The 24471-nt window shown below is 42.7% G+C and overlaps 1 protein-coding gene across 1 annotated transcript; it reads right to left on the bottom strand.

The window, feature by feature from the left end:
• Positions 1–1359: 1359 nt before the first annotated feature.
• Positions 1360–20968, bottom strand: DDX3X (DEAD-box helicase 3 X-linked). Its single transcript, XM_069784955.1, has 17 exons — positions 20744–20968; positions 18080–18137; positions 16963–17013; positions 11482–11605; positions 10143–10283; positions 9960–10059; positions 8698–8833; positions 8187–8272; positions 7463–7561; positions 7227–7387; positions 6877–7021; positions 6616–6760; positions 6125–6306; positions 5917–6034; positions 5349–5505; positions 4231–4358; positions 1360–3877 (listed from the first exon to the last, which is right to left on the bottom strand). Exons 1-17 carry the CDS (start codon positions 20786–20788, stop codon positions 3795–3797), a joined length of 1959 nt encoding a protein of 652 aa, XP_069641056.1. The 5' UTR covers positions 20789–20968; the 3' UTR covers positions 1360–3794.
• Between the last annotated feature and the right edge of the window lie 3503 nt (positions 20969–24471).

Here is a 24471-nt window from a genome sequence, read left to right as displayed (position 1 = left end):
CAGGAACAAACCTCATCCTCAGGCATCAAGTGCAAACCTTTACACTCGGAGCTTGACTTCCAGATCCCACAGACCACCTCCACAGCGCACAGCCCTTCACTCAGAGTATCTCCTAACTGTGGTTCTGTATTTCTGTAACTTTAGCTACAGGATATGGGGGCAGAGAAGGGGCAGGGCAACAGCCAGGTTAGAGCTTTTGGAATATACTTAAGTGCATGTTGCACATCCAGGGACATAGCATGACAACACAAAGCCCTGCATGATGAGGTTGATAATTAGTGCAAGTCTAAAGCAGGTAAATTTAGTGTGGTCCACAGTCAGTGTGCTCAAAGCAGATCCTCCAGCAAGCTATCCTGGTAAGCATGCCGATCTCCTTTCCATCATTCTCCAAGGCCCATACATATTACTGATTGGCAGTGTACCAAGTAGGGTAGATTCCCTTTACAGATACGCACTATAAGGATCCAGGACTCAAGTCCACGTTGTTCCTTTACTGGTCTTCAACCCATACCATGTACCTGCAGCACACTTTTGTGGATCAGAGCTCCGAGGCATTACTTCCTCCCTGCTCCCTTGCTCACCAGCAATACACCAGTTTCTACAGTCATTTCAGCACAGACCCAGGTTCTTTCTAAATCTTGTTCTTCTAAATGAAGCTACACTTTTGACTGGCCTCAAAGATAGGCTGGAAACATCTGAACCTATTCCTTCCGCTGTTATCCCCTTGGATATTCCAGTATTTACCCCTCATTCCAGCCTAATTACAGCTCAGTCCCATAGCTTAGTTTTAGAAAACAAATTCAAAACTGGAATGTGGGTATACATTTGATAACTAGGGGACCAAGGAGACATAATTTTGAAGGAAAAGGGTATGTACTGCAGTTTTCCCACAGAATTGCACATGCTTGTTTTTGATGAGGCTGCCAATCAACACTAAGATGTCAAAACTAAAGCTGTCTACTACAAGGCACCATTGCTAAGGTCAGAGGGACAACTGAGAGATAAGGTCCTTAACATTACATGGCTGAGGAATCAAGTCTGAGGGAGTTCAATAAATTTTAAGTTTTGTTACAGCCAAACAAAAGGAAAAAAAGAGAAAAAAAAGAAAAAGGTTGTCTCCCCATCTGTCCTACATCTGCTTTGTTAAGCTTCTCTAAAAAACTTGTACAAGTATCCAACATTGTGGGGCAGTTATTTTAAGGTTGCTACAGCTTTAGCCCTAAGCTTAGCTGCCATTTATAAGCACACTGATGTGTACCACAGTAGATTCACCTGCTTCCAGAGTTGCACATCAATGAGACTACTTGGGCTACAGATCTTGTAAACCAGAAAAGTGACGCTTCACAAATGAGTAGACTGTGCAGTTCAACTTTTTTATTTTAATAAAATCAAGAATATGCACAGCACATGCAGTGCTAGCATCTAAACTAATACAATAAGCAATTCTAAACCTACAGTGACTTGAAGTTCAATTTTCACATTCAGCAAGTTTAAATCCATTCTTGCATATTGTTTTGAATCCTTGTATCTGAACTGAAAATATTGCTGGCTGATAAAACTTGCTAAAATGCACAAGTCACTGATTATGCCAATACAACAAAGATAACCACATGTTTGAGGATTGCAATGTGCCAGACATTCACTGAAAAAAAAAAACACACAACTAAACAAAACTCACGCAACAAACATCTGAGAATCTGGACACTTCACATCAGTGTTTAGAAGTGTTTCATTAATATCTTAAGACAAGTGTATCAAAACCTTGGCATGTTTAATTTTAAGTTGCCAATTTTTGTTTTACTATCAGAAAGTTATGGCTACACTGCCAATGCCGGGTCTGCTTAATTTGACTTAAGAGTTTAATATGACTTAAACATTAAAAGCTCACACTACCCCGAAATATATAATTTCACGCATACGGTGACATTCAACATTCAAGTGCCAGTGTTTTTGTACTGTCTTTTGGTCAAGTTTCTTTAAACTTTCAAAGAATCACTTTTAGGCTTACAAAAATAAATATTTGTCAAAAATGTTCAATAAATATTACACAAAACTAGCAGCAAAAAGTATCTAGAAATCTGTCGTGTGCAAATAGTTTTCTTCCCAGCTATCATTCCCATGGTCCCAAATAAGTTTTAGAATCTATTTCCTTCTCCTTAAACAAGCTGCGTTCAATCTCCAAGAGACAAAATAAGATTGGAAGTTAAGGACACGCACACAAGACATATATAAAATTCTCTGAATGTGCAATAAAAGAAGTATTTTGTAAAAAGTTATGGGCAAAATGTACAAGGGCCTAAACCTAGACTTGAAATAGCACCATAACAAATGACCTCAATACTGTCAAGTGCACCTACTTAATAAAAGTTTTAGAACAAGGCACAATACACTTGAAAAAATCTATTGCACTTTAGGAGATTTTTGCCATTTTCCTACGCCACTGTAGATTAGTTGTTAACTGCTCTGGCCACAAAGTTAGCACAGAAATTCCAAGTGGCAGAGGCATTTTTCTGGTGGACAATACTTATCTTTGGCCAGATTTAGCATAAACAGACTATAAATACAATGGAAACCTATGCAACTAAAACTGACTAAAACTGCACTTTAATAGCAGAATTGAAACCTTGTGCAGTTTATGTACATTTCCAACCTCTGTGATCTCAGGTTTGTTTGTTACTCTTCTGGAGCCATTTTACAAAGTCTACAGTAAGCCAGTTTAACATCTCCACGCAGCTTGAACAGAGTAATGTGAATCTGCATTAAAATAAAGCCTGCTGCATAATTCTTCCTGTTCATACCCTCTTGACCAAAAAACATCAACACTAGCATGCGTTATTAGACCAAAAATTCAGTCAGGCCCTTAAGGAGGACCAATCACTGCCATGGTCAGCCATTCTACCATTTCAATTTCATATGGCAGGCATTTTTAAAAAGTCTAAATAGATGAATTCTCCTAAAAACTATTTCAAGTTATCAGACCTTTAAACGTTCCCTGTAATGTTCTGCCCACATTTGGCTAGCTCACATTAATGATCTGCCTAAATATTGAAAAAGGAATTGCTGTATTTACTTGCATTAACTTCAAAAACAGTGCTTTTAATGTATGCATGTATCCATACATCATCTCATCATGACTGGAATGGCTTATTAAAGGCTATCAGGTTCTAAGTACCTATCCAGGATAGAGTGAGCAAATCAGAACTTTAACTTAGTACAGTTTTGCCACATTAGAAACTAATTGCATTGATATGCTTCAAGATGTTTTATTTTTCAAATCTGCAGATACCAAAAGCCCTAATGCAGGCTACCGCATAAGTTTTTCTTTGTAATATTATGGATGAATCAGTGATTCCTGTTTAAGTTGTATCACACCTGTGTGCCAAGGTTTGATTTTAGCCCAAGTTCAGTAATTTTTATTTTGTCAAAACAATTGATATCTTGAGCATTACTGAGCCAACAGGACATCAAAATAAAAGTTGTCTAAAGTTAAAGGCACAGTACATTAACAAACAAATGATCCTCAGTCACAAAATTATAAATGCAGTTTCTGGGTGGGGATGGGTGGGAGGGGAGTTAATCCTGACTACAGCAATAGAGTCTTCCACCTTCAAGATAGGGCTACTTGTTCCTTTGTTTCCATCTTGTGACCTTGAGCTCCCTTAAAAAAAATTTCAGTGGAGAATCACAGCTGGTAATGTACTGCGAGTTCTTGAAGCTACACAAGGTATAGTCTGGCTAAGTTACATGTGGTTTCCATATTAGCTTGTTTGGTAGGATATCTGCTGCAAGCAGATTCAGTTGCCCCACCAGTCAACCCCCTGGGAGTTATAGTTTCCTCCATATCCATCACTGTTGTAGAAGCCTCCATAACCACCACCTATGAAAGGCAAGAGAAAGTGATGCTTAATTAACCTGCTAGACTTGTGCCTTCACAACAAGAAAATAACCCAGGGCACAGACAAGATGTCTATTATCTATTAAAGGAAACCCACCCAGAAGTACTGTCAAATGCACACAAACTAAAGTCCTGGAAAGAGAGGTAGCATCAAACTATTCAAAGACAGGTAACTTGTGCTAGCCTAGATCCAAGAAGGATGCTAAGACTTTGCATAACAAGCACCAGCTGACCTCATATTTAAAAATTACCTCCTGAAGTTTTACTACAGCAAGCATTTTACATCTGGTTTTGCTATTAGTATTTGCTAGCACTGCCTGCCCAGTTTTTCTTACCTCCAAATCCTCTGCTGCCACTTCCTCCACTGCGGCTGCTGGTTGATCGACTGCTACTAAAGCTACTGCTGCCAGAACCGCTACTTGTTCGATAGTCTCTGGCACCAAATCCTCCACTGAACCTACTGCTGTATAAAGGAAGGAAACAAACACTTGAGTAAAGTCAGTGATATTTTAAGCATTGTAGACATCAAGATTCAAGTACTAAATTTCTTAAACTCTGGTTACCAACCACAGCTGGCCAACAACCAGTACAAGTGTCAAGCTCAGCAGGCAAGCTTGCTCAGTAAGCAACCCAATGCTACCTGGAAAGGGCATTCAAGATGGCAAAGGAAAATTTATTATTCAAGCAGGCTCATGTTGAACTTGTCATGTCACCCTAAAAATTACTCTCTCAGGTCCAGGTAAGATTTGATTCAAGTTTAGAAACTCTGTGGAACAGAGGTAACACTATCTCAGTGTTTAAGTGATACACTTATGACCACCTTTTGTGTTGTAGAAAAGGGTGACCATTTTACAAGCATACTTCTGAAGAAAAAAACCCCAACAACTAGAATTCATGTGGTCATACATTCTTAGCTACATTAAGAGGAAGGGTTGTCTCTCCTCCCACCCTTTTAAGCCATTAAACATAGCTTTATATTACCAGCTTATGAAGCATTTTAGGTTTCCATAGCAAAACTATTTTACCAGTGGCCACACACCTGAAGTATAACGCTCATACCTTTCCTAGTTTATGGCAGAAGGCATGCATTACATTCTCCTAAACATCAAAATAGCTGCTTATAGTCCATCTCTGGCACATGCAGGTATGCATTTCTAGTTAAGTGTTTTGTAAGTGCTTTCACAGAGTTCTAAAGCCATTTTTGCTAGATGTCATTCTACCTCAACTGTATCTAGTTATTTGCTTAAGAGGAAAAAAAAGTCTTATGGGTTAATTGCCTTACAGTAAGATAGAACAAAACTAGACATCAAGCTGTCACCTTCTGATGCACCTAACTCAATTTATAGCGCAATGGTTTTGTCTTCCTCCAACTGTATTTTTAGACTGAAAATACATCACAGAACTGCCTCGCACAATGGATTAAGTACACCTTTAGCCAAGTTGTGACGATTACCTCTTAGATCGCCCACGGCTACCACCTCCTTTGTGATGCTGTTCATAAGCCATGTTTTCCAGCCAAGATGGTACTTCCTGCTTAGCCTCAACAAGAAGATCAAGCAAGTCCTTGGTGATGTTTATGTTCCTCTCATTGAAGAATGAGGTGGCAAGACCTGAAGTAAACATTCAGTTTTAGCACCACACAAGACAAGTACTTTAAACCCATTCCACAACTCCACTTGCAGCTGTGACAAGTACAGTATCAGATTCCTTATAGCCAAGCTTGAGAACACGACAATTACTTAAAGAGAAAGCTATTTCTAGTCACAAAACACTGGCTATTTACTGACACAGAAGATACTAAGCTTACATGTGTCAGAGCTTTTTAACAGCAACAAAAGCACTAAAGGAACTGGTTACTTTCCACACTGGCTAGACAGCAGTGACCAGCTTCTGGTCACAGAAGGTAGCACATGGGTTTCTCTCAAGTACTTAGTTGGAATTTGCTACTTAACCAATACTACTACATGTATCAACTCCAGTATTAAGTGCCGTCTATGAAAATTCCAGATAATACTACTTACCAAGGTTTCCTACACGGCCTGTACGACCAATACGATGTACATACTCTTCAATGTCACTTGGCAAGTCAAAGTTTATGACATGCTTTACATTTGAGATATCCAGTCCTCTTGCTGCTACCTAGTGGTTAAAGGATTAAATCAAGTCTCAGTAAAATTCCACAGGCCAAGTAACAGGCTTAGTGGCTCAAACTTCATAGATTTCACTTACTGCTGTGGCAACAAGAATTGGGCTCTTGCCCGAACGGAACTGGTGCAGTGCTTCCTCTCTGTCTCTTTGAGAGCGATCTCCATGTATACTTGTACAGGCATATCCTTCATGGTACAAGAAGTCCTCAAGAGCATCTGCACCCTTTTTAGTTTCCACGAACACCAGAGTCAAGGAATCCTTGCCTAACAATAATTAAGGCACAAGTTAGCAGAAAAGCTACACAAATACTTGACTCCACCACCTTGTAAAAGGCAGTTTCAGTTCTCTGCTCTTGTTTATTCTAAACTGGACACTAGAGACCTCCCTCCTCATTTTGTATTACTAGAAGAGCTTACATCAACTTAAAACTGACACTTGGCCAGTGCAATACATTCACTGCACATTAAGGAAATACCTTTTCATTCACCTACTCAATAGTTCCTATTACTTGAGTCATTAGATTTGCCTCATCTGAATTTTGCGTTATTTGCTTATCTGAAACTGGTCTTTACCTGTAGCATTCAGCAGGTCGAGCAGAAATGATCGTTTGTCTGACTCTTCCACCCATACTACTTTCTGTGTGATATTTTCAGATGTAGAACCTACTCTGCCAACAGCCAGAAAGATATATTCATCCAGGAAGTCACGAGCTAGCATCTAAGAAAAGGGAAGGGGAAAAAGAAAAAAAAAATTAAATGCAGTATTTTTCCCCTCCTTCCAGAGATGAAATCTGGCCCTACGACATGTTAAGTATTTGAACTTTTGTAAAGTACCTGGATTTCCTTGGGGAAAGTAGCACTAAACATCATGGTATGACGAACCCCCTTTGGCGGCATAGTATCTTGTTCAACAATCCGACGAATTTGAGGTTCAAACCCCATATCAAGCATTCTGTCAGCTTCATCAAGCACTAGGTACCTAAATAGTAACAAAAAAGGTTGTTCTTCAGAGCTTTTTTCTTTAAGCTGTAACCCAGCACAGACACTGGACCACAAGTTCTCAACTAGATGTTTACACGGTCCAAAAGCTACAACTTAAGTGTCATTAACTCCAGATCTCACTTTAAAATGCACAGTTGCTAGCTGTCAAGTCATTCACATGTGGACAAGAACACTTTACTTACTTGCAGAAATCCAGTCCAATCTTTCCCCTCTCCATCATATCAACCAGTCGTCCTGGAGTTGCTACAAGCAAGTGACATCCACGTTCTAAGTCACGTATCTGCTGACCAATGTCTGCACCACCGTATACAACACAGGGACGAACTCTGGAACGGTATGCAAACTATAAAACAAAGTAAGTTAGCTCTAAGAAAAAACATACTTCAGCTATTTTATAATAATTAACTCCTAGATATACCTTTCTGGCTTCCTCATAGATTTGCACAGCCAGTTCTCTAGTGGGAGCCAAGACCAGTGAGATTGGATATTGCTTGCGGCGCCCATACCTTCCATTCTCCTGAAGGAAAAGAAAATACTGTGAATGAGTACCCCAAATATAAAGGGAATTAAACCAGCTACTATAGGCAATGTTGAAGACAGGTCACCCAAGTTTGTCTTAACAAGAGAAAAAAAACAACCTACAGCTGAGAGCCAACTTGTTTTAAGCACTGCATCTGAACACTGCCCTACTACAGTACCCAATTGGTTAATACATTAACAGCAACACAGCTGCACAAGCTTGGCCTCTACAACTTGCACTGTGATCCATAACTTAAGCAGCAGAGAAATAATAGCCATATAACCTGTTACTTTCTATCCTAAACTCACTACAACAGATATGTGTGACCAAGTAGCCTTTTTGTAGCAAGAAAAGCACTTTTATACCTTACACAACAAACACACTTGTAAACAACCTTTTCTCTAGACAATTACACATATCAACTCTTTAGGTAGGAAAAAAAAAGCATTCTACAGCCTGTATTTTTCAAGAGAAATAGCTAAAGTCTTCTAGAAGTTGAGAAGCTTGCTTATCATACCCAAAATAATGACAACATTTAAGCCCAGCTACTGTGTTCAGAAGAAGGCAACAGCATACAAGGCAAAGACACACATGTTCCAGGGCTGGGTATTTAAATACTTGCCTTCATAGCTCTCAAGGCATCACCAGGGCCATCTGCATAGATCTGGCTCAATATTGGTAGAAGAAACGCAGCCGTTTTCCCAGACCCTATCAGGACACAATTCAGTATTATTAATAGTTATTTCAAAGCTACTGTACTGTCAGCTACAGCACTAATCCTCTATCACTAGCATATTCCAAATAACACCTGCACTACTATATGGATGCTACCTATGCCACTGGAGTGCACTCAGCCAGTAGAGCTTATCTACAAAAGACTTGTCACTCAGCACCACAACACCCTGAAGTGAAATGTGATTTAAGCCATGAACATTTCTCTAGGGACAAACGCATTAGATCCAGTCAAGCTACATCTAGAACAGTTGCAAGACTCTAAAGCTAATTAATTTCCAACACTGTAGGTATTGCAGTATACTCTGAACAGTAAGTCATACTACCTCACAGACCTCTTACCTGCAGCTTGAGGAATACAAGACCTAACTGCTGAGAGAGAGACTAAGCAGTAAACTTACCTGTCTGAGCACAGGCCATCAAGTCTCTCTTTTCTTTAATAATAGGTATTGCATGTTTCTGGACTGGAGTAGGACGGGTGTAGCGTGTGAGCTCAATGTTTCCCATAATAATTTCTCCCATGTCAACATCACTGAACTGTAAGATATTTAAAACAAGTAAGATTGGGATCCTTCCCTTCAGCCACCATGAAACACATCATTCAGTCCAAGAAGTCATTTGTAAAGTAGCTTTTGTTTCATCTCTTCCTATAGAACTGTCCTGGTTTCAGCTGGGATGTAGTTAACTGTCTTCCTAGTAGCTGGTACAGTGCTATGTTTTGAGTTCAGTATGTGAAGAATGTTGATAACACTGATGTTTTCAGTTGTTGCTCAGTAGTGTTTAGACTACAGTCAAGGATTTTTCAGCTTCTCATGCCCAGCCAGGGCACCTGACCCAAACTGGCCAACGGTGTATTCCATACCATGGGACGTCCCATCTAGTTTAGGAACTGGGAAGTGGGGGGGCAGGGATTCGCCGCTCGGGGACTGGCTGGGTGTCGGTCGGCGAGTGGTGAGCAATTGCCCTGCGCATCATTTGTACGTTTCAATCCTTTTATTACTACTGTTGTCATTTTATTAGTGTTATCATTATCATTATTAGTTTCTTCTTTTCTGTTCTATTAAATCATTCTTATCTCAACCCAGGAGTTTTACTTCTTTTCCTGATTTTCTCCCCCCTCCCACTGGATGGGGGGGAGTGAGTGAGCGGCTGCGTGGTGCTTAGTTGCTGGCTGGGGTTAAACCACGACAAGAACTTACCTATTAAGTTTACAGATACTCAGGAACTAGCTACCAGGAGTCTGGTAGCTACTTAGTCCAGTCACATAAGTGATTCTTATAAAAGCCAACCAAGCCTGAAGTGCAGACTACACTAGCATACTATGATTAGCACAACACAATGTCTATGCTTAATCAGTTGCTACAACAAACCAGCACCTCCAAACACTCCTACTTCTATATATGTTTACTGTTTAAAAACAAGCCACATAGTTAAAAGTGAGCTACAAGTGTTAACTAACAAGCTTACACAACTTCTCCCACGTCTTAGTTCATATGCAATCCTCCTGTGCAAAACAGCTTAGCTGTAAGAAGGCAAAACTGTTTCCCTTCCTCCCTAAACTTAAGACAGCATGACATCAAGTTTCACATGCAAAATAGTCACTATTAGATACATAAGCAAACCAGACCAAAAAAAAAACCACACACAAACCCACAAAACTTACACTTTCAATATGTGGAGGACAGTTGCTGCCTGTTGCTTCAACAGGAATGTCATCATACTTCTCAAAGTTAATGCCAGTATTGCTTCCTGAAAAGAGCTCTCTAAAAACATAAGAGAAAGTATTTTACTTGCTAGACTCATCAACTGACCCCATCATGTGATTTTACATTATTACATTACTTACTGTTCCAGGCGTTCACTTGGGGGAAGAGGCTTTGACCAGTCATCTTCATCTGATTTGTCAGACCAGCGGCTATTCCCACCACGGTCAAATCTACCAAAGCCACTCCTATCATAGTCACCACCTCTTCCACGCTCTTCATATCTAAATACAGCAAGAATATCAGGCCACCATTCCTGGACAACATGATTTTTTTTGACACGCAAAATTAAACCTATAGGAATCTAGCAGTGTATGCTCTGATATTACACATACAACTGTAGAACAATTCAAAGTCATCATATTATCTGTACTTGCTTCTTGACCTATGAACCAAAATTAACTTAGTCCCAGCCATCAGACTAGATCATGATATTCTGCATCATAGACAGAAGAGTTTGTCATGATTTCACAGCTCAGTTTAGCTTAATACACTGATCCTTGTATTGAAACCTATTTGGTTAAGTGTAACAAATGTAAAGAATCAGCCATCTGCCAGCAGAGCTGCAATTCAAATCACTCAGTCTTTGCCATTTTTTGTAGGGAGCTCTTCTTAAACCTCTTGGGAGGCACTGTTTGATACTCCCCCCTTTCTCTGTGCCTTATTTATATAGGTCTCCCACCTCCAGACAAAACCCTCAAGTGCTGTAGTTTTCTCCTTTATTCCCCCACCACAGGTGACCAAACTAAATACCTCAATTACATGTCACATTATTATTTTATAGAGAGGGAGCTCACCTGTATTAGACACTTGGAAAGAAGGTGGAAAAAGTCCTTACCTCAACTGTTTAGTTTTTGGTCTGGTATATCATGTTTGAGAAAAGTCTGGATACAGGACTAGCATCAGCTTTACTAGTCGATAAAGGTCACTCTCACCACACTTGTGCATACAGCGCATGATGTGTGTAAGACTGATCAAGTAAGGTAGAGAACCTGCAAGAGTCTCACCCAGTTTTTATTAACTACACTTTTTAAACAAGGAAAAAAAAAATACTGAAATTAAAAAAAAAAATCCATTTTTATGTATTTTACGTGCTCCCAACAGCTCTTCATGATTTTTCTGGAAGTAGCCACCCATCTAGCACTTTTTTGGTGAAATGGTTAAGTCAGCAAATCATTATAGCTGCAGTGAGTGGCTGGTGGTAGACTACAGGGCACATTTTTCAACACATGCAAGTTTCCCATCCTTGAACTCATGTAGTTTTAAAAGCAAGGCTCTCCAACTCTCTCCTCCCCTCCCAGGTTCCTCCTACCTTATCCTGCTGTTCACACCTACAACTCCAATTTTAACATCAACATTACAGATGCACTACTAGAACTGAGACAGACTTCATATGTACTACCCAGACAAATAAGTACTTGCCTTCCTCCTCTTGATCCATTTCCACGATCAAAGAAGCTTGACTTTGCTCCACGGTCAGATCGTGCACCAAAGCTGCTGTATGCATCCTTATCTCTGCTAGAACTCCAGCCACCACTATCAAAACCTAGTAGAAGAAAGATATTTTAGCCATACATTACATGGTCTAGGCTTTTACAAGAAAAAGCTAAGTTCTGTCCAGTAAGCCTTCACTGGAAGGTCTACAGGATTGAAAGGCACACAGTCCTTCAAGAATGGAAGATGCACAGACGTTAAGACTTAATGAAATAGGGACTAAGTATTTCCCATTGCCTATCGGAACTTGCCAAAACCCCTCCACTCATGTACAAGCATGTTACTTTTTTTAAAACACTGCACTTGCCTTAGCACTAATATTAAAGTTGCCTACTCTGGAAAGATGGGTATCAGAAGAAACATCTACATTATCTCTCCAACTTCAACGCATACCCTTGACAATGCATTTAATTTTTGTGTTGCTAACAAGGCCTCTGATGGAGATCAATGAGTGGTATTAGCCCTTGCATTAGAAATCCACATGGAAGTTAGAATGTTTTGTCATACTGTAAGTACACAGAGCAATCTGATCTATGCAAACCAGAACAAATTAACAGCATCATGCAGAAATGAGGAATATGGAGTTCTTCACAATGAATTACCACATTGAATTTTTCCACAGTACTTTTACACCTACCTACAGTAAGTAGATGCCTACTTAGGTATGTTAACTCAAAGAAAAAAGGCCAAGTAGAATAGAAAGTACATCAGCTTGCCAACACCATCAAGTAAAAAGCATCATTTTTGTTCAGCTGCCGGGGGTTGGGAGGTAGACAGAAACGTAGAGCATTCAACGGTGCTTTGGTACTACACTGCTTTGGTACTAGACTAAGAACTTACAAATTCTGAGTCGGAGTTCCAACCTTAAGTTTGAAAACATGACCCAATGAATCTCAGCTATGGGATGCCAGCAGAGAATAAGTGACATAATTAAATAGATAAACAACTAATGTCACTCCTATTAGTGAGCATGCTTTTGCCAGCCTCACAGCACAAAACCAGTCAAGACCTATGCACTGGACAATAAAAGCAACCACAAAACAAAATTACTCCAAAGAAAGGTATTGTTCTAGGTCCTCTCTCTCTGAAAAAAAAAATTCCCTACAACAATTACCTTACCTTGTTAGATGTGCTCTGGCAAGTATCATTACCCCTCCCCCCCTTTTTTTTTTTTTTGGAAGAAATTCTACTCCCCAGAATCCAGACATGCTCTAGTCACGAGGGAACTTTAAAAACTAGTGTGACTATAACTCATTTGGTCTGGCTAACCAAAGCAGACAGCAAAAATAATCAAGGCATGAAGTTTATTAGCACAGAAGACCATGGAATGCTTCAAGACCTCCAAAGTCTTTTAAGAAGTAGCTTAAGTCCTTAAGGATAAATTAACTTCACACAGAGAGACTGCTGACAAAGATCAGGAATACCATAATCACTTCATTAACGCATAAGAAAGTTATTTGTAGCTTGTTTAGAAAGCACCTAAAACCAGATTTTAGTATGAGTATCTTTCAAACCACAATAAAAATACTGGGGTATGTCACCCTGCCAAGAGATCTAACAGCAGTGGTACTGACAGAGCAATCTTCAGGAAGATACGGATGTAGTTTCTCATTAATGAAAAAACTGGGCTGACTCTGTACTACATTATGATCTTCTACCAGGTCTGAAGAGTTCCAGACAGGAGTCAAAATTTTGTACTCCAAATAGCATACCAAGTAAGCTTACTAATCTAGCTTGTTACTGCACTGGTTTCTGAAGCTGGTACCTTGCCATATTTTTCTTTAAGGTAGCATAGCAACTTCTGGACCAAGTCCTTAACAAATACATATATATACCCTGCTTGACAATTAGGGCCATTAATTCTGCTTTCAGTTTGGTATTCCTAATTTGATTTTACTTGTGGATCAGCATAGAACGACAGAGGTCCAGGCCATACAAGTCAACTCTAAGTAACCAGCTAGCAGAAGATATCACCATGACTTAGAACAAGACATGGCAAATTAAAATCAAAAGCAAATGCACTAAAACAACCCATAACAGACCACAGATTGACTTCTCTGAAGTGAATGATCACGAGACCATGCAAGAATTATCAGGAAACTCCTTTAAACATCAAGGCTTTTTTTTTTTTTTTTTTAAAAGTAAAAACCTGTATAGATTCCATCCAGCACACATTTCTCACCACAGGATTAAGTTCGGAGTTCAGTAAGTTAATGAACTTCCAAAGCAGTTTTGTAGTTCTTGCATCGGTGAAGAGTGATAGAATTTTCAATGCTTCTCCTCAATCAGCATTTTAATTTGCACATTTTGTAATGTTCTAACACCAATCGTTGTCGGCTTACTCAGAAAGCTGCCACGTGCAGCAGCAGTCATCAGTTTTGTTTTTTTTTTCAAAGATGGGAAAAACAGTTAGGATCATGGAATCCTTTAAGTTGGAAAAGACCCTTAAGTTCTATCATCGACTCCTTGACCTACTATAGATCAGATCAGACTTTAAATATCCATGAACAGCTTCCAGGAAGCTTAACAAGAAAATGACATGACAACAAGCTTTAGTGTTCTCAAATCACGCTCATGGAAGCAAGACACTTTAGACCAGGCAGCCCTGCATACTGAGCTCCATATACTGTACCTTCAACAGCTGAAAAACAGAACTACCATTAAGCAGCCTAAGGACATATTTTTATGCACCTCTTACTTCCTGCAGTTCTGTACTGTACCATTTTGTTCCCATGTACAAAACTAACAGATTAGTATTACAATAGGGACAGATCTGCAGGTGTATGGAAATAAGCTGAAGAAAGCACTGTAGGAGTTTTAAATAGAAATACTCTAGATCCCTTAGCATGCTTCCCCTGTCAATACCTACTGAAATCATGAAGATGCTCAGCTCTTCATGAACACAAAGAACAGCTATTTTAAAAAGTATTAAGTCCACTGCCTTAGGCAATTTCTTACGTAGCTGCAAGTAAGGTTATTGTGCAACTTTAATAGTGTCTATGAATTACTATACCATCAGCTTCCAAGAAAAGTGAGAACCCCAAGCTAGAAACTATACACTGTTTCTAAAGTATGTCTAAGGGAACACCACATAAGAGAAACAAATAATCTTTTCTTTTTTCAAGTTTTTTTTAATTCAGCAATACAGAAGTCAATAAGGTCATGGTAGGTGAGCAAGACAATTCTACTGGATTACTGAAATACAGTTCCACCCAGTAGTTTAACTGAATAAAAATTTTATCAGGTTACTACACTTGTAAGGCTGCATCAAGAGTTTTGTTGCATGGTCAAATGCCACTGTTACCCAAGGTCTCTTTTGCCTGCTGCTTGCTAATGTCTACACCTTGAATAATCTCTTGCTAAAGATTCCAAGGAGCATCCAACACACAGCCCAGCTTCAACACAGCCGAAGAAGCAATCGTTAATTTAGTTGTAAATAACACAAGCAAACATTACTTTTCTGAAAGTACAACTGTGTAACAGACTTCAAATCATCCTATAAAATAGCTCAGTTTTACATCATTGTACTGATGATACCCACTTTGCTTCTCGGTAGGGGGCCTGAACTGGAATCATAGCTTTTCCATTAGCCATCACAAACCCCGTCACAGGGAGCCATGAGGAGTCCTAGTGATAAAGTACTCACCAGGTTTAAAGGAAGTTTTGAAATGTTAGGTTTACCAAAAGAAGTTGGCAGCCTATGTTCTATTAATTGAACAAGCCATGTGTCAAACTAAAGTTTCATGACTTGTTTACCTTTTTCCAAGGTGAAGCTTGAAGCCCCCAGAAAAGCCACACATTATCACATGTACATTACAATATTTGACCTCTGGTCTTGCACAAAAAAGACAATAGTGACAGCCCTATACATCATGATATGAACTCAAGGTTAACACTATATCCCTCCATATCTGATAGCCCCCTAAAATTGAACTGGAGTTTGGTACAAATTACCATATAGGGAAAGGAAATCCATGAATAGCACATGTCCACAAGACAACTTTAAGTTGTTTCCTGCTTTTGAAAAACCTGCACATTCCTCTCAGGTTTAGCTAGCCGATTTCTTGAAAGACTGCTCACATTTGAGGTTAATGTGACCAGGAACTTCAAGAGCATTACTGAGCTGCCAGCCAGTCCCCATACTTCCCCCAACACATTCAGCTCTGCTAACAGGCTGTTCATCATTTGGCACTTTAGGCCATGCTTCTTTTAAGTAAAAAAAAAAAAAAAACCCACAAAAAAACACCCACACACACAAAACAAAACACCACACTAGCTTGAACACATGCGAAGGTTAAGCCAAAAACAGACTGATCTGTCTCTTCAAACAGCATAAAACTGGAATGGACCATTTTTCATCTCGTCAAATTTAAGATTACATAGCTCCAGAAACACTGTGAGATATATCAGCATTTGTTTCAATATTCTCCTCCCACCCACTCCTAATGGAGTCCTCTTGCAGTATTGAAAAGAGAATCTGAAAGTCCACTGCTTTAGAAACAGATGAGATCCAAGTCCTCCCATACTATGAAACTTCAATTTCTTACATTGTAGCATTAGCAGAAAATGCTTTAGCTCCTCCATTCCACTATTTCAATAGCTGTTAGATGAAATGTTTCTCTTGTATCTCCACAAGTCATTAGACACGACAATAATGCATGGTGCAGCATGGACAATCTCTGTATGTTACAAATAAAATCACAATTTGCTTCACTGAAGCACCCCACAAAACTTTTCTTCTTTACCAGGTTTTGTTTAGAAAAATCAAGTGCAAGATATAAAGGCCATTTCTCAGCACAAACCCCCGTGTAAACATATGACCAACAATGGTCATGTATTTCACATTTCATTCACCAGCATCCTGCATTTCCTTCTGCAAGTACTCTTGTGGACTTCCATAAAAACTGCAAGAAGCTAAACTAGGACATCCCTGGTTTGCTTCTCACACTCCCCAGTTAAAAGCAAGTTGTGTAAAACATCCATTTACAAAGTGAAATTGTACTATTTCTTCATATTAAACAACTGGTTACTGTAAATTCCACATGACAGTAGCACAAAAACTGGTACTGCCAAAATCTGCTAAAATTGATTCTCAAGATTACAGAGCTAGTCAAGTTAACATGGAAGACTCCATCTTGCTTCAGGCAGCTAATTGCTTAATGAGATATGGAAGATACTTTGCCAGTCAGATACTGAACTTGAGCTTACAATATAACTTGGTGAAGAAAGCCCAAAACAGCACACTAAAAGCAGAACGTTAAGTTGCAGTGTTTTGCACAGAATAATAAAGCACTCCGTAAAAACCACTTTAAACAGTAATGTCAAAGCCTTTAACAGTCTGTTCCTATAGATTCAGAAGGAGGTCAAGAACCAGTTAGAAGTGTTGCCACTGTTATTTCTGATACGTACCCTGTTTTGAAGCTTCCCTGTTCCGCAAGTGAGGAGGAATGTATCGGCCTTCTAAAGGACAAAAGAAACATAGTGTTACAAGACTGCAGCTTGCAGCTACCACCTTTTGAGACACTAGTCTTTCCAACAACAGCTTTTCCTTAGAAAAAAAATGTCTGCCTCAGAAGCTTTAAGGCCTCTTACTTCGAGTGTCTTTAAACAAGAGTCCTTTAACACAGCACTTAATATCCTGCTCTCAGAGGACCAACACAGTGAAGATTAACTTCTTGCATGCTCATTTAGGTATGCTGCTTTTTTTTTTTTTTAAGGCACAGATGTCTTTGACCAAGTCCTACAGGCCCTTTATGGATGTTACAGTGTCTATGACGAAAGCCTGTCCTCCTAGAACTCATTAAGGCTTAACCCTGGTGCCAGATATTTGAGCAGCTTAAGATTTTCACTGTGTCATTCAAGTGCTGACACTCACAGTATTATTACTCACAGTATTTTTCTTCCCCCTTAAATTCAACCATCCCCATCAGGTCAGCTCAGATCAAACCAGAAGCCACACATAATTGCCTCTGAATAGCATTCTTCATTTACAATCCAGAAGCATCTGTCTGCTAAGCAACAGACATCTGTGAATCAGAATGTACCAGGCACGAGCTGAATGTGAATTCCTGGAAGATTCCTCCCCTCTTCTTAACATACTTAAGCCTTGCATGTCAGACAACGCAGTTTCTACTCAATGAATTACAATTAGTACAGTTAACTATTTTAAGTTTTACCTTCAAACATTCCAGCTCTAGCTGAATGTTTTGAGAAGACAGATCATCACATTACTACTACAATCAGTGGCCTCAGTTATTTGACTAGAGGCAACAAAATCTGCGACAAAATTAGAACACTAACTTCTCTCAGTTAAGTACTTAGGAAATTTACACATGCCATACCACTGCTAAATTAAGTGCTCCTGTCTAAAGTATATAGCATTTTCAAAGCAGCCATAACTAGCAACCTCCTCAATTTCCCCCATCAGCCTCTGTAAATCTTGGCTTCAGAAATTACTTTTCACAGGTACAAAACACTTATTTCTAAAACTGTGCGTCTGTAAGCTTGAGAATTTGCATGTACTTACTGCTTGAAGAGCTTCCTTCACTCTGAGAGTCTGAGGAATTCAAGTCTAGACCAGAAAACTAGAAGAAATAAAACAAGTATCAACATGTTATATAATGAATTTACACTAAGATACAAAAAGCCCTTTTGCTTATCAACAGCAAGCAGTGTCCCAACAAGTTCTCGCTGCGAAGAAATTTGTTTAGTGTCAGTTACATCTCCTCTAAAGAAGAAAAAACAAAGCCATAGTTAATACTCAAGGCTATACCATCTTCAAGCGTCTTCACATCTACCAATAAACATGCACCACATGGGCAGCAAGGCCAGAAGAGTATCTTACACCCACAAAATCAAATACCACAGACTTCTGCTTCACACACTATATGCAGGCTAAACAGCCACTTAAAATAGTCCTTCAGTCCACCAAAAGGCATTTCAATTGAGATCGACGGCAATTTTTTATTATTTTTTTTTTTTAGGTATACAGAGCCCAAATACCAGTTCACGTCACTTGCAGGGACTCAGCTATTTCTTTACACTGCATGAACACTACTGAGACATTATAGTCTTCACATTTGAGGCAGCTACTCCTCACAGAACATCATGTGACTGCCTCATACAATTACTTCAGCAAAAATAATTTTGGGTTTGCTTTTCTAAAACTTCATTTGCAGCCTTCCATCTCACAGTAAAGTCTACCAAAAGGTATTTCAGTTCAGGCACTACTAGCATGTAACCCAAATATTTTAGGTCTAGCACAATATGGACTCATTTCAGCAAAAGGTAGTGGGCAACTCACAAAGCTTAACACCAGCTTATTACAGTTGTTTGCCTGCACAGCAAGATTAGAAACCTATTTGGGAAAAAAAAAGACACACTTAAATACAATTGAATTGTATGCAAGACCAACTGCACAGAAGTATCTTCCTATGTGACCTGAATCAATCCAATGCAAAAATTCCAATGCACTATCCTTTCAGATGTTCAGTTGTGCGTGCTGCCATTTAGGACATCCAGATTCTTGAAAAATCCTCCCATAGCAGGCCTCGTATCATCCTCTTTAAAGCTACTACTTAAAATCTGATCTCTTTAGTTGATCCAAACATCAACACGAGGCTAAAGATCGATTCTTATTTGAACAGTAAACAAAAACAAATACTCTCTACTAGGTTAAGAGCGGATCTCCAGGGCCAGTCAACAGAAGTGATGCATAAATCTTCTCACACTGAACCCCCACCGTCTCCGCCGTGGGGGCAACACTTGCCAAAATCCCATCTCGGAGATGGCGCAGCGACGAAGCCCGGCGCGGCCGCCATCTCAGTGCGGCGGTGCAGCCGGCACTGCGGGTTGGGATTTTCGGCGCAGCAGGGAGCAGCCGCAGCCGCCCAGCTAATCCGGCAGCCGGCACCCGTCACGTGCTATCTCGGGAAGGGGGGGAAGAAGCGGGGAAGGGGGGGTGGGGGGGTGGAGGACCGGCTCCCTGACCTACTTCGCCGAAGACTCCGAGCGGCGGCCGCCCGAAGCCTACAAGCCGCCGAGGACTAGCGGGGCCCTGCCACGCCAGCTGCCCGCCCTGGGTCTCGCTATAACGTAGGGAGCTCTTCCCGCCCCCCCCCCCCCCCCCCGCGCTTCTCCAGGGATTAGATAACCATCGATCCCCTCCTCACTAGGCAGGGGCCTGCGCCTGGCTCCGCCCGGGGGGGGGGGGGGGGAAGACGTAGGGAGAAAGAGGAAAAAAAAAAAGGAAAAAAAAAAAAGGAGAGAGAACAACAACATCGCGGGCCCGGGAGCCGCCCGGACACATGCCGGCTGAGGCGCTCCTCGTCCAGGCCTAACTGCGTCACCGGGGCCCACCGGCACCGGAGGAAAGAGCGGGAAAGGCTGCTGCCGGTCCCTGCTGACGCAGCCCGAACAAAGGCAGCCGCCAGCGCCCCCTCCCCCAGCCCCTTCCCCGGGGAAGGGAGCGCCAACACAAAGCGCCGTCCTCCCCCCCCCCCCCCGCCTCGCCCCGTCACAGGCACAATGGCCGCCATTTATCGTGTCTTTCTCCCTGCCCCCCTCCCCCCCGGGCTCCCTCTTCCTCCCCCTCCTCCTCCTCTTCCCCCCCCACCCGCGGGGCCGTTCCCCGCCGCCGCCACCAGGGGTCCCGGCAGCCACCCTTACCATCGTCGCTCGCCGCTACACAAAAGCCGGGCCCGGAGCGTGGCGAGGAGGCCGCGGGGGCAGGCGCAGATCCCGGTTCGGGCGGCAGCGGCGGTCCCGTCCTTCCCGCACACCAACCGCCCCCGTCGTCCCCCCCCCAACCCCCCTCCCCTCCGCGGCGATGACGCGCCCCCACGGGAGGAAAACCGGCGCGGAGCCGCCGCACGACGGAAACTGCGCAACAACCGAATACGCCACAATCCAGGCGCGTTGGGGAGGGGGGACGGGCACGGAGGGGGGTTGGGGGGGGGGGGTTGCCGGCGGAAAAAAGGCGGGGGGGGAGGCGGAAATCACGACGCAACGGTCGGGAAGCGAGGACCAAAGCAAGTCCCACGCTTGGAATCCCGACCGTCCTGCCCCACGCGCTTCGAGCCTCCTCCGCGCCTCTCCTCCCGCCCCGTCCGCCGCCACACTCCGGTTAACGGAGCGGCCTGCCGCCGCCTTCCCCTCCCCCCCACTCGCATTCCGGGGGGCCGCCTCTCACCTGCTGGTCTAGACCGAGGGCATTTTCCACCGCCACATGACTCATAACGAGAGATCGTCTCGGGGTGTCCCGCTCCGCCTCGAGAAATTCAGATTCGCCGGGCTGGGACCTCGCCGCTGCTGCCGCTGCTTCACCACGAATCGCTTTTCCTGACTGAGCCCCCCCCCGCCTCGGCCCCGGCCTTTATATAGTCCCCGCCCCCCGCCTGACCTCAGCGCGCACGCTACCGCCCCTGCCCGAGCGCTCCCCTCCCCCCCCCTTTCGTCCTGCTATCGCGAGAGAAACCCAACGGCGCTGCGCCGGCGGGGAAGGGTTATCGCGAGACCTGGACGGGCCCTCCGCCGCTCAGCCCTCGGTGAAGGGCGCTCGGGAGCTGTCGCGAGACTTGGGGCGCCGGTCCCGCGCAGCACCCGCTGGCTCTCCCGGGCTTTGCTAGCGATACCGCGAGGTTTCCCCCCCCCCCACACACGGCGTCCCGCTCCCCTCAGGGGGAGAACGGCCACGAGGTCTCGCGAGATCACAACACCCCCTCCCCCGCCGCCCTCTCCTTTTGTTCGGCGGGCTCGCGAGAGCGCCCCGTTGCGCGCGCGGCTGAGATGTCTCTAGAAGGAGTCGGATTCTAGGTCACGTGGGCGGTCCGGCCGCCGCCCGCCGCCATCTTGTGCGCTTCCCCCAGCGCAGTGGCGTAGGTCCTAATGGAGGCGCGGTGAGCCCGCGGCGCCGGGCTAGGCGGCGGCGAGGGAAGGAGGAGGGCGGTAGCAGTGCCGCTCTGTGAGGCCCGCCCGGCTTCAGTGTCACCTAGAGTGGGAGCTGGACCTACGGACAGCGGGGGAGGGGCTGAGTGCCGCTTCACACACACAAATACACCGGCCTCCTGCTTCACCACACAGAGGTCCCCACCGTTGCCTTTGCGGGGCTGGAACTCGGGCTCCTTCCCTTTACAGGCCCTGCTAAGCGTCCCGCCATTAGTTTCTCCATGCCTCAGAGAGGTTCTGTCACCTCACCCTTTTCCAGGCAGCCCCTCTCAGCCTGCTCTGGACCATTGCAGCTCAGCTGCGCTCAACACAGATGCAGACACATTAAGCTGTGGCTCTGGCTGTGCCTACAGAGCTACAAAATAATCCACTGTGCCCACCATCCAGTGGCACATAACTGAGCCACTCACCCCAACGCATTGGTATTGGCAATCAACACTAGTTACTACAAACATCCATCATCATCTTCCCAGAATCTATTAAGATACGAAAGGTCACCCCTGTTTTCCTTGTAGGGACAGTTTTACCAAGCTATCCCATTATATTCACAAAAAGCCCCACCTTGGACTCAGTAGGACTCATGTTTACTGTTAGCCTGTAAAACGCCAGCCAAACAATAAGCATTAAGCTACATGTCACTTTTCAAAAAAAAGAGGAACACCTCTATACCCTTCCATCACATCACAGCCTGCTGACACAGAAAATACTAGAGCCATTTCCTTGAATTTGGGTCAGTAAAAGTACTGACAAACATGCTTACAGGATCAAGATACCTCTGAGGCTATTAAGTCACAAGGAAAAGGACATGGGGTTTGGTTGTCCTTGATCCACACAGAGCAGTTATTCCTCCATTTCCCTCCTCCTTGGGCTCCTGCCTCTTCCAACAAGAAAGTATAAGGAAGATTCATACTCCAGAAGGATGGCTAGATTCACGGTGGGATTTAAAAGCAAGACAAAACTTTTCCACGGTACTCACACGTAAAAACACCTATCTTTACCTAGTTTCTCCTGAACACAGAGTTCTTTCACATGGCTGCCCTTAAAATTGGAGCTCTAGAGCCAAAATCCTTCCATTCCAGAAATTAAGCCCTACAAGATTTAAACACCCACAAACAAATCCTTAAACGAGCAACACATACTCCCTCTCACAGACAAACTAGCCAGTCTGTACAGGACAGGGTCTGTCCTTAAACAAGACATTTACCATTCTTCCTCTTTGGTCTTCCATAATGCTTCTTCAGCCAGCTACAGCTCCAGAGCTAAAAGTTTATACTTGTATTTCTTCCCCAGGTGCATCTATTTATGTCATTAAATGCTTGCAGGTGTGTTCACCAAGGCTGCCTGACAGTTGAAAGAAAAAAAAGCTGTTATTGGATTTAGGCCCAAATTTTGGTTTTTTTGAAAGCAAATTTCAAATAGGTCTTTTAATTCCTTCTCTTCTTACAACTTCGCAGACAATTCTAAACAATTCTGCAATGTTTACATCCCTACAATGTCTGCAGTGCTTTTGTAAACAAGGGCATTGTTTGATACAATTCATATGCACTAGAAAATGACATTAATTATTCCTTCTTCACTGTACAGGTCTTAGAAGTATCACAGTAATTTAATTCCTGGTCCTGCAGTCAGGAAAGCAGGTGGGCCCACTTGCCTCCATGACAGGTTAGTAGAGGGGCCTATGTGTGTCATACTGTGTCACGCTGGCAGTGTGCTCTGAGGTAGTCCACCCAAGGCAGAGCAAATTACAAAGTTGGAGTCTTCTGCTGCAGGCACACAAGTGCTCCCATTGCTTAGGGAAGTCAGTTTTCCCGTTGTTATTAAGTTACCATCTGCATTAGGCAGGACTATGTATTCTCAGTTTCACTTTTTATTCTTCTGCAGCTGACTCAGAGACAATTTGCTGGAGGAAGTTGAGCAGCTAATGAGTACTTGAGTCAAGCATTAAGCTAACACTGGAGTCCTCACAAATCCTGCGCACTGTCTGTTAAACTCCGTAAGTTTTTGCTGATGGACTCAAACAAAACTGCTTAAAAGCTGACACTGCTGGGCGCTTGGACACTCAGTTCTTAAATCGTAGCAAGACTCCCAAATTTGCTATTCCCTCACCTGCAGAGCCGCATCTGGTAGGCGTTCTGAAAGGCTACACTGTTAGCCTCAAAATAGCTAGAGATAGAGCTTTCTGAGTATTGAGGAGATCATTGCTGTGCATTAGGAAAGCAGTATCCCTGATTGCCACCAAGCAGCATGGGTTGTAAAGTCAGCACTGTTTATGAAGTTGTAGCTGCCCTTTAGGATACTTTTACCCAAAACTGATAGATGCTGGCCTTGCGTACATGGGTTTCCTTATCTGTTTTGAGACTAATATCAGCAGGTCATAGGGTACTAGCCATCTTAACAAGCAGTTTTCCATCTTACAGAACTTCTAAGGGAAGGAGGTATTTTACTAATGGTCAGGCAACTCAGACTTAGGCCTTGCAATCCAGAGTGTGATAAAAAATAAATCCTACCATGGATGTAAATCTCAGGTTGCAGTACTGAAAACTTGTTCCATGTTCTACAGACCTAGCTATGAGACTAAGACCATGCACCATATTTTTGTGAGTCTTTCATATTGCAAGCTGGCAGGGCAATAGGTTAATGTTGTCCAGCCACAAGTTAGCAAAGGGACTGAGAAACAGTCTTTAGTCAACAGTGTATATCTCAGTAATATCAGAGATCTGTCTTTAACAGCATAATTTTTAAATGCTGCATCTGATCAGTTCCCAGATTTCTGGGGGCATTTTTAGGCATCAAAAGGCAGAGTTTTACTGATTTGGAGGAATAACATGAAAAGAAGAACCACATGCAACCATTGATACACTGTTAGTGAAGCCTTTACTACAAAGCCTGCATTTCCCTACAGCAGCGGCTACAAAACTCTTCGGACCAATGGATTAGTTTCAAATAATGTATGTAAAAGCAATTTATGTGGCA

Source organism: Haliaeetus albicilla, chromosome 6, assembly GCF_947461875.1.
Source record: "Haliaeetus albicilla chromosome 6, bHalAlb1.1, whole genome shotgun sequence".
In the NCBI taxonomy this organism is placed as follows: domain Eukaryota; kingdom Metazoa; phylum Chordata; class Aves; order Accipitriformes; family Accipitridae; genus Haliaeetus; species Haliaeetus albicilla.
This window is presented reverse-complemented; position numbering and strand designations above follow the sequence as displayed.

What these genes read in the sequence shown, in the direction of transcription:
- DDX3X (XM_069784955.1), bottom strand. Translation starts at nt 20,788, where the DNA reads ATGAGTCATGTGGCGGTGGAAAATGCCCTCGGTCTAGACCAGCAG. An exon ending in CCCTCGGTCTAGACCAGCAG is followed by an intron (nt 18,138 to 20,743) that starts GTGAGAGGCGGC and finishes TATTTCTTCTAG; the next exon opens with TTTTCTGGTCTAGACTTGAA. An exon ending in GATGGCCTGTGCTCAGACAG is followed by an intron (nt 8,273 to 8,697) that starts GTAAGTTTACTG and finishes GTGTCCTGATAG; the next exon opens with GGTCTGGGAAAACGGCTGCG.